Source organism: Scomber scombrus, chromosome 1 (assembly GCF_963691925.1).
Source record: "Scomber scombrus chromosome 1, fScoSco1.1, whole genome shotgun sequence".
NCBI lineage: Eukaryota > Metazoa > Chordata > Actinopteri > Scombriformes > Scombridae > Scomber > Scomber scombrus.
This window is the reverse complement of record NC_084970.1, coordinates 22,283,216-22,292,699: the sequence shown is the minus strand read 5'-3', so window position 1 is coordinate 22,292,699 and position 9,484 is coordinate 22,283,216. Positions and strand designations below refer to the sequence as shown.

The following is a 9,484-nucleotide window of genomic DNA, read 5'->3' as shown; positions in this document are numbered from 1 at the left end:
CATACACCCAGGACCCGCACAGCCTGTCTATTTTGTCGTCTGTTTCTCCGAGTTTACTAATTTACGACAGTCTTCTGAATCACTTAAAGGCAGCACAGTCGTTTGAGCGCCAAAACGACAAAGATACTATGAAAAGCCAAAAGTTGCTAATTTAGATGGACAAAAGGATGAGAATAACAGGCTAAATTGAGTTATATTTAATATAATACCACACTAACTAGTTAACAACTTCCTTTTTTTAGATAGATAGATATGTTTCGAAATAAGACTGCCTGGTTTTCAAGCAGTGTGCCACAGTCATGTTACAACTTCTGGAGTAAGTATCAGGTCAGATTTATACCTTTATTTGAGCTAATTTAAACGCTAATTCAAGTAATGTGTACGCTAATGAGACACGCTTTTGACACAGAAGCTGCCACTGAACTTGTTATCTTTGAAATAATAATATAATACCACAAATGTAGTGTAGAGGTCTGTAATCACATTCAACTCTGACATACTTTTTGGGGGGGACGGAGTTGGTTTTGTAGTCTAATTATATTTTGCTTTTTAGCATTGGAGGGTGGGATCCTTGCTGGTTGGAGAACAGCAGATTATCTTTTCAGTGAGGATGCTGCATGTCCTGATACTCTGAGGTGAGAGAAAGCTGTACAGTTTTCATCCAGTAGATGTAATTAATTCCTCAATAACCCTCTTTTTAAGCTATATCTCCAGTTCTGTTTTCTTTTTTTCAGGGTGTTTGAAAGCAAAGATCACCTGTGGAACAAGGTGACAGTTTTTCACAGCTCGTTTCTGTCTGCCTGTGAGAAGCGTCAGAGTGAAAAGTCAGTGTACATTGGTCATTATGTGCTGCCTCCAGCATCTGTACAGGACGGTGAGGAATACTGTGCTGTTTTGAATCACACTAAATCAGAGGTTTCTAACATTTGAGTTGGAAACATCGTTTTTTTTAAATGACCTTTTCTCTTATGTTTGCTTTTACTGTAAAATACTGCATCATTTTACATCTTAAGGCCTCTAAAAACTATTTGTCATATAGAGTCTGTCACTATTTGGTTAAACTGCTTGCAACTCAAGGACATAAACAGCCTGTGAAAAGAGGTTGCAAACCTACTAAATAATTTATTTCAAAGCAAAAGGATTTATTTAATGAATCATTACTCATCTTATGTTCTTTTGATTATCTATGCAGACATCAGAAACATGCTCGGGAGGCTGATATGGGAACATGAGGATGAGCAATCTGTAACACAGGTAATATGATTGAGACAAAAATGATTTACATTGTTGTAAACACCTCACCTAGACCACTTTCTGCAGGGTTCCCATAAGAGTTTTAGTTACCAAACAGAAGATGAGCTCAGTGAAGATGAATTCAGCAGAAGCAAGTATGTTCAGTTTTTAATGTACATATTTAGGATCGTAACACGATAAATTGTAAACTGATGGAGTTCCTGTTATTCTGTTGGCAGGTCTGAACTGTCTCACACAGACACATCAGGAAGTGAAGACTCTATGTGTTATGAATCATGGGATTATCCACTCAGTAGCATGCATACAGGTGAAGCATTTTTGTTTTGTTTTTTGAAGAATTACCTGCACATGTTTCCTGTAATCAAGTTCATGACATTGAATGTGACAATATGAATATGTTTTTGGTGTGTGGAGTGTTGTTGTTAAGTCTGTTAACATTATTATTATCTTTCTTTCTGTCTACTTTTTCACTACAGGCTATGTCAGCATGCATAACCTGCAGAGATATTGTGGTGATCTGTGTGATTTCCATCCCGGCTGTGTCCCATGCTCCAACTGTAAAGCCCATTGTTGCTTGCCACACACGTAGGCAAACATTTACAAAACATATTTAACAAGAGCAATTATCATCTGACCTATTCACATTTGCAAGCTGTAAAAAATGTACTGGCTAATGAGTTATTATGTTTGTTTTTTATGAAATATTAATTGCTTATTTGCATTTGTTTATGCAGTGTAGGTGGCATAAAATAAATCAGTATAGCATTAATACTTCTATTCTCATTTATTAATTATTAAAAAAGCAGTCAAGCCAAATAAAAGGCTCCCCTGTTGACCACTATTGTACATGAAGAACAATTTGTTTCACAGCAGCATGATCACGGTGAAGAGCCTGTCTCATTTTGATGGAGTTGAGGAAGCTTTGTGCTCTTTCTCAACTGTTACAATTAGAAAAAAAAAGTGAAAATAAACACAGGAGTGTAATCAATTTTATTTTCCTTAACATTTGTTGAATCTGATTTACCCTGTGTACATTAATACTCAGCATGAGTCAACACAATGAAGGTAAAGTATCACAATTACACAATACATTAGTTTACCATAAGAGGTGCCACAAGCAGTAAACTTGTGTGCTGAACTAACATGCATCATCAAATTGTCCAATCAATCCTATTAACCACACTTTCCTTTGTGTAGGAAATGGAGCAAAATGCATAATGTGCAGTCACATTCACCAGGAAGGTGCTGTGTTGCTTTTTTTATTAACTATATAACATGTTTAGGCTTAAAGATTAGACCTACTCATCTGACAGTTAGGTGAATCCAGATTAAATAATCTGCACCAAGATGTAGGGAGAATAGAAGCAGATGTGAGACTAATTAAATGTGTGTTGTGCATGATCTATTCAACGCTGTGGATGTGAAATGTTCTTAATTTACAGTTTGTCAACATTAACAGTGTTTTTTGGAGGGTCACAAAGATGAGTTATTTATTTTTAATAGAGATACTTATGTAAGAAATATAAAATAAAATACAAATCATACATATACATACAGTTTTATTTGCACTGTACATGGCACCAACAGAGAGACACCTTTCTTCAAATCAGTTTTAATTTATTAAAGTGTACATGCATCTTTTTTTAAAAAGCATTATTACTGTGCACTTTATTGCTCCCTCAGTGTGTCGCTTTTAATTTCAGTTGGAGAGGAGTTTTTTGTTTGATTACATCACGACATATCGATGATACAATCTCATAAAGAACATAAGATTAATTTAAAAAAACGTAAACTTGCTTTGAATTAATAAAGAGCAGTAGCGGGAGTTGAATTGTTGTTTCAGTGCAGTTAAATATCTGTATGTGACAGTGTGCACCCCTCCGCAATGGACCGTTCCGCGCGCGTTTGGCCAATCAGGTGCTTTGTTGTGGTACCAGCCCACAGGATCAGGAAGGTGCAGTCTGACGCTCGCTGTACTTTGACACCGCTCACAGTCTGAAGACTCGTGTATTTCTTCTTCTGCACGCTGCTGGCTGCTCGGTATTGATCATGGAGCAGGAAAATCTGTCCGTGGTGCTGCACTCTCAGGGAGACCTCAGACTGGTAAAATGCACACTTGTAAAATTCCCACTCGAATATAATCTGCATTCTGTGAATTTACTGCAGCCTTTTGCAATCTCCTCAGGAAAACCGCCCCGTCCCGGAGCCAGGACCTAATGGTATGACACTTATACCGTTATGTGTTTCTCGTAAAAACAGTAGACTACTTCGTGGAGCTGCAGTATACAATTTATAGACGATTTAAGCAAACATTTCTGAACATGCAAAATATGCTAAAATGCTCTGCATACAATGTAAAGTTTTCTTAGACAGTTAATCAGTGTCACATGCATCACAGTCACTTTGCTATTCTATTAAACCCTTTGATTTATTTCAAACTAAATATGTATTTTAAACAGCTGAAAATTTAATTTTAGATATGTCCCTAGTTAGCCTGGTAATCAGCCTGAATTTGCATTTTGTTTCACTCAATTCATTAAAGTGTGAATCAAAGAACAAATCAGAGTTGTGGGCAGCAGCTAGATGTCTGGAATGAGGCTTGTTGTGTTTTTTTTATAAATATGTGTACTCTTTAATTAGTCAGTCCTGAATTGTCCTCACTGGTTTTCTGTCATTTTTGCACTCAGAGGTTTTGCTCAAGATGCACTCTGTTGGAATCTGTGGATCAGATGTGCACTACTGGCAGCACGGTCGCATCGGGGACTTTGTGCTCACAAAACCTATGGTGTTGGGACATGAGGCAGCCGGGCAGGTGGTGAAAGTTGGATCATCAGTCAAACATCTTAAAGCAGGTATGTGAGTGAGTGAGGGTGTGTGTCTCAGAGCTGTGAAATACCAAAGGCAGTGTCTGCTGCAATGTGCATTGCATACATTTGCCAGTTTGCCTAATGGGAGGATGACAAGCTGTTATATTTCAAAAGTGTCATTAAAGTATAATGTAAATTATACTAAAGACATGTGAGGTAATCTACCAGCCCGCATGCATGATGCTATTGTGAAAAATCTGATAACATAGCAGCTAGAAGTGAACCTGACCTTTCTTTTTTTTTAGGTGACAGAGTGGCAATTGAGCCAGGTGTGCCCCGCGAAATGGACGAGTTCTTCAAAAACGGGCGCTACAACCTGTCTCCTACTATCTTTTTCTGTGCCACGCCACCTGATGATGGAAACTTGTGCAGATACTACAAGCACAGTGCCAACTTCTGTTACAAGTAACAATGCTGGCGTTGCACCAGAGATTACCTCATAACTCCCTCGTTTCTGACTGCAACCTTCTTGCTCAACCTTTGCATATATCCTCTTTCTGTATCTTTTCTCAACTGACCAGGTTGCCTGATAATGTGACATTTGAAGAAGGAGCTCTGATTGAGCCTCTGTCTGTTGGGATTCATGCCTGTCGCAGAGGTGGGGTAAGCCTCGGCAGCACCGTGCTAATTTGTGGTGCAGGTAAAAATGAAAACTTATACTCACATAATAAATCCATTCACATTTTGTGGGAATATTCCATCAGCGAAACAACAAGGGCGTTTTGGGGCTTGCTGCAATTATAAAATATGTGCTTGTATTGTATTTGAACAACATGCCTCTGCAAGTAAGGTCAGGAATGGGTGTTGTCACAAAGATCAGAATCACACTGACTCAACAAAACTGCTGAACCTTAACGCACCTTGTAACAGATTTAATATTTAAACATTTACTTTACACACTAGTGAAAACACTCATCATTATGACTTTGGCTGTTTTCTTTAGGTCTTCACTTAGAGTTTTAAGATAATTTGTGCAGACATAAAGTACAGGCTCTACATTAGCTATCTTTTTTTATTGTATTCTCTTCCCACAGGGCCTATTGGGTTGGTCTGTCTGCTTGTGGCCAAGGCGATGGGGGCCTCAAAGGTCGTCATCACTGGTAACACACACACTTTCAAAACATGCGTCTCAAATGAAATGACTAATGTGACAATACATCTTTTATACAGCCTTTTCATTTTTCTCTAATCCACCATCATCATGTTCAGATCTGTCCCCAGAACGCTTGACAATGGCCAAGGAGTGTGGTGCTGACTTCCAGCTGACAGTGAAGAGAGGTGATGGACCCCAGCAGCTGGCCAAGAGTGTAGAAGACCTGCTGGGAGCTCAGCCACACATTACTATTGAATGCACGGGTGTTGAGAGCAGCATCCAAACTGCCATTTATGTATGTGTCTGTCTGCAGAAAAAATGAAGTAAACATAGACAGCAAGTACTAGTATGCAAACTACAGTCAATAATACCTTTACATTGGTTTAGATTCAATAACCCAAACCAAATAAAACAGTTTAAATTTGGTCAAAGTACTTTTTGAATGCAGGAGCTAAATAATTTCTCCACTGCTGCCTTTAGTTGTTGGGCATTTATGTTTCACAGTGGACCAACTGTGTGTATCTGCTGACTCGCAGTAATTCAATGGTATCTGATTTTTGTTGTTGTTTTTGTCTTTTTTCAAATCAGTCAACATGCTCAGGAGGTGTGGTGGTGCTGGTGGGTCTTGGCTCTGAGATGGCTACTGTTCCTCTGATCAATGCTGCCGTAAGAGAAGTTGATATCAGAGGGGTCTTCCGCTACTGCAATACGTAAGAAAATATTAATTTATTGTAGTCTTTGTTCCATAAACTGATGTTCAAAGCAAAGTTGGAGGCAGCTACACTTGTGAGGACCACTAATGACCTTGTCTGAGGCTGCACTCATAAAGTAATTAATGTGTATCACAGAGAATTAACTCTTCAGAAAAAAATGTTTCTCTTACTGTGTTGCAGCTGGCCGATGGCCATAGCTATGTTGGCATCAGGGAAAGTGAACGTGAAGCCCCTTGTGACTCACCGTTTCCCTCTGGAGCAGGCAATCCAGGCCTTTGAGACCACGCGTCAGGGTCTTGGGATAAAGGTCATGTTAAAGTGTGACAAGAATGACCAGAACCCCTGATGTGACCCACTGCAGTGAAGCAAAACTGACCAGTTAAAATTGAATCAGCGTGACAGGCAGATGTGGACATTGACCATAAGACAGATAACAGAGGTTGTCCAAAGTGACGCACTAATGTGGTGAATGACAAACAACTGCAGTGTTGCCTACAGGTTAGAGGTGCAATAAGCGTCTGATGGTACGAATAAAGCAGTAATTTTTTTATAATGGTCAACTTTGTTCTTTAAATAATATTTTAATTATTTTATATTTCTGAATAATTTTGTTCAATGTTAAATTTAAGATAATTTCACATATGGCCATTGTAGTGAAAGAAAATCCTTAAATAATAAACATTAATATCAAAATGTTCTGTATTTCTTTTTTTTAATATTTCAAATGAACATGTATACTTAGTTACAGCCACTAGAGGGAACTAGAGCCTCAAAGTGGAAACAAAGCGATATGGCCATACTGCACAGTGATAGAGGAATATATTTATCTTCATAGTTTACTTTTTTTTGCTATTAGTATACTCTTAGTATACTAATCAACATACAATTTAACTATTATACACCAACAGCAATATCAATCAAATTCTGGAGTGCCACAGCCAATTAAACTTCACTAAAAAGAAAGACAATTTTCCAAGGATTCATTACTTTGTTTTCTAAGGTCTTTCTGGAGCAATTTTACCAACTGCAGTTAGTAACTGATTAATTTATTTGCAGCTTCAATTTCCATTGAATAATGTGGGACAACTTGCATGATTGTACTGTAACAGCACACTCAAAAATCCAGCACAGTTAATCAGCATACTTAATTTTTTCACTTTTTCCAAAGTGAAAGTATTCAAGGTTGACTTAGATTTATGCACAGTACAGAATTAGAACAAAGTTGGTATTTTTTTTGTACCAACCCTATACAATATGTTCTATATTAATCTTAATAGTATTCTGGTTTTGTACTGTAAAAATCAATATACATTACAACACATAGTGGACATCAATAAAAGTATTTAAATACCACTTAAAAACTAATAATGAAAATGTTTTTACAAAGACTTTTTGTGTTTGTTTTAAGATATATTTGGAGCTCTTGCAATCTTTGCAACTTTTAGCATCTCCTGTATTCCCTTTACATACCTGCCTAGAATGTATGTGTAATAAAGAATAAAGACACATCTTTTAACTCCTATCATGAAATAACCTCATGAAATAACCTTTGTATTTCTTTTTAGCTTCACACATGTGGATGTCCATTTAAAGGTCTTGAAGGAGTCCAATAATGAAAGTAAACGTTCAGAGGCTTTCATATGACAACACAAACTTCTTTAAAATTCACCTTTCAAGTTGATCCAGTCCAACAAAACCAGCCAGGTTTAGCTCAGATTTTATTATCTTGCCACAATGACATGGTACTACTTTACGAGGCATGCACACAGATAATGTTCATATGGTTAAAATGTACTACAATGCATTGTAAAGCCATTACTCGATGGTAAGGCTTTTTCTGTCACAGTGTGTGATTCACAGTTCTCTCTTTCCCTCTCGAGACTGAAAGCCAACATACAGGTGGGAAGATGTTTGCGGTGACTAAACCTGTGTGGGTTTTTGTTTTGTTTTTTGTCTTTTTTTTTTTTTTTTTTTTACATGAGCACAATACTAGACAAGTTTCTCTTTATGTACAGACATTCTAATACTGCTTATGGCAATGAAACAGCTCACACAATACAGTAACATTCACAATCCACTCGTAGTATGCATGAATTTCAGTCAGGAACACTAAAGATGAACATACAGTAGAGTAGCACGCAAAAGTAACTTCATTTTTCACATGTGTGGCATTGATATCAAAAGCATAACTGATGCATGTTAATAGTTTTATTGAGTTGCTTATTATTTAAATGTGTGAGTGTTTGTACATGAGATTTAGAAAAGACGTCTCTTGCAATTCAGAGGTTGAACTTGTGTATTGCCGTAAAATGACGTAAATCAAAAGGATATGGCGTTTCTCCCATAAACCCCTGCTGCAGGCATTGGTTTGATTCACATGTACATCATATCAACTTAGCATATTTAAACCCAACATTTTAAACACTAAAGTCATCCCCTTTTTTGCTGGCAACTTTTATGATATCCGGCATTTAATTGTGTCTTTGCCATCATCATGGTCTGCATTCAATTCAACAGCATGATTCAATAAATATTTACAACGCAGCTGCGGCTCCTCCCTCCCCTGTTGCCTTCAGTCACAATATTAGCAAAATATGTATTTACATGAGAAATAAAATAAACGGAGAAGAAAATGAAACTATACAACGAGTATAGTAGAAGTTTCATATTGCATTACATGAATATAAAAAAATAAATTGTGATGCATTCACTCCATAAGTCCATCCATTCAGTGTTACTGAAGTGACACAGAAAAGCACAAACAGGACAAATAAATAACAAACAGTATCCACACACTCTGTCTCCTCGGCTGGTCAGATGGGAAAAGCATCTTATGTCAATAGAAGGGCCATTGCATGTTAAGCACGGACAATGAAGAGATGATGAAGAATGGAAGTCATCAGCCCAAAGAAAAGAAAACTGATAAATGAGTCATCAGGGCTCTCTCCACCCCATCACTGGTCAGCTTGGTTTGCCCCTAAAGTTGACCAGTGACAGCCTGTCCTGTGGAAAGATTCCTGCCATCATTTATATGTACATAGGAGTCTCCTGTCCTGTTAGAAGTCTGAACATGGCTGCCGGCATGGTCTTCATGTGAATCTGGCAGTGAAAGAAAAAGAAAACAGCACAATCTCAATAAAATGGACAAACTTTTATGTGATTTATACTGATAATTCATGCTGCAGAGGATTGTAAAGTATATGTACAGTAAGTGTGTTTATGTGCATGTATGTCTTTGAAGCAGAAGAACAAAGGGTCCCAATATTGAGTCTTGTCGTACACCACCGCCACCAGAAATATAGATTTTGAAATCCTATGCAGAAATTATGGGGGTCATTTCCACTTTAACAAAAATATTTAACTTTAAATTTAAAGGCGCTGTTGATTCGGTGTCCAAAACTGTTCACTGTTATACTTCACAGTTCATACTACAAAATATACTGTGTCTTCTGTTCAGTATTGTTGTCTGAGTCATGGGTGTAGATTTGGATACGGATGGTACAGATGTTGCTGAATTGTCAAAATGATCCTGTCATTTCAACTTCAAGGAAAGTTAT

The 9,484-nt window shown here is 37.4% G+C and overlaps 3 protein-coding genes across 4 annotated transcripts in view; 2 read left to right on the top strand and 1 right to left on the bottom strand.

Moving 5' to 3' along the window:
• Window positions 1-252: 252 nt before the first annotated feature.
• terb2 (telomere repeat binding bouquet formation protein 2) lies at window positions 253-1,843 on the top strand. Its single transcript, XM_062429821.1, has 7 exons — window positions 253-316; window positions 554-635; window positions 735-874; window positions 1,193-1,254; window positions 1,321-1,388; window positions 1,473-1,561; window positions 1,731-1,843. Exons 1-7 carry the CDS (start codon window positions 253-255, stop codon window positions 1,841-1,843), a joined length of 618 nt encoding a protein of 205 aa, XP_062285805.1.
• Window positions 1,844-3,214: 1,371 nt separating this feature from the next.
• sord (sorbitol dehydrogenase) lies at window positions 3,215-7,460 on the top strand. Its single transcript, XM_062423302.1, has 9 exons — window positions 3,215-3,357; window positions 3,440-3,473; window positions 3,942-4,106; window positions 4,367-4,526; window positions 4,643-4,761; window positions 5,156-5,221; window positions 5,331-5,509; window positions 5,803-5,924; window positions 6,108-7,460. Exons 1-9 carry the CDS (start codon window positions 3,304-3,306, stop codon window positions 6,271-6,273), a joined length of 1,065 nt encoding a protein of 354 aa, XP_062279286.1. The 5' UTR covers window positions 3,215-3,303; the 3' UTR covers window positions 6,274-7,460.
• Window positions 7,461-7,628: 168 nt separating this feature from the next.
• apba2b (amyloid beta (A4) precursor protein-binding, family A, member 2b) overlaps window positions 7,629-9,484 on the bottom strand; it is a 68,481-nt gene continuing 66,625 nt past the window's right edge. For both annotated transcript variants that reach the window (XM_062423281.1, XM_062423291.1), the window contains one exon: window positions 7,629-9,026. In XM_062423281.1, coding sequence (XP_062279265.1) covers window positions 8,955-9,026 — 72 coding nt within the window. In that variant the 3' untranslated portion in view covers window positions 7,629-8,954. The remainder of the gene's footprint in view (window positions 9,027-9,484) is intronic.

What these genes read in the sequence shown, in the direction of transcription:
- terb2 (XM_062429821.1), top strand. Translation starts at nt 253, where the DNA reads ATGTTTCGAAATAAGACTGCCTGGTTTTCAAGCAGTGTGCCACAGTCA. An exon ending in TCCAGCATCTGTACAGGACG is followed by an intron (nt 875 to 1,192) that starts GTGAGGAATACT and finishes TTATCTATGCAG; the next exon opens with ACATCAGAAACATGCTCGGG. An exon ending in GATGAATTCAGCAGAAGCAA is followed by an intron (nt 1,389 to 1,472) that starts GTATGTTCAGTT and finishes TTCTGTTGGCAG; the next exon opens with GTCTGAACTGTCTCACACAG.
- sord (XM_062423302.1), top strand. Translation starts at nt 3,304, where the DNA reads ATGGAGCAGGAAAATCTGTCCGTGGTGCTGCACTCTCAGGGAGACCTC. An exon ending in CTCAGGGAGACCTCAGACTG is followed by an intron (nt 3,358 to 3,439) that starts GTAAAATGCACA and finishes CAATCTCCTCAG; the next exon opens with GAAAACCGCCCCGTCCCGGA. An exon ending in GTCTTCCGCTACTGCAATAC is followed by an intron (nt 5,925 to 6,107) that starts GTAAGAAAATAT and finishes ACTGTGTTGCAG; the next exon opens with CTGGCCGATGGCCATAGCTA.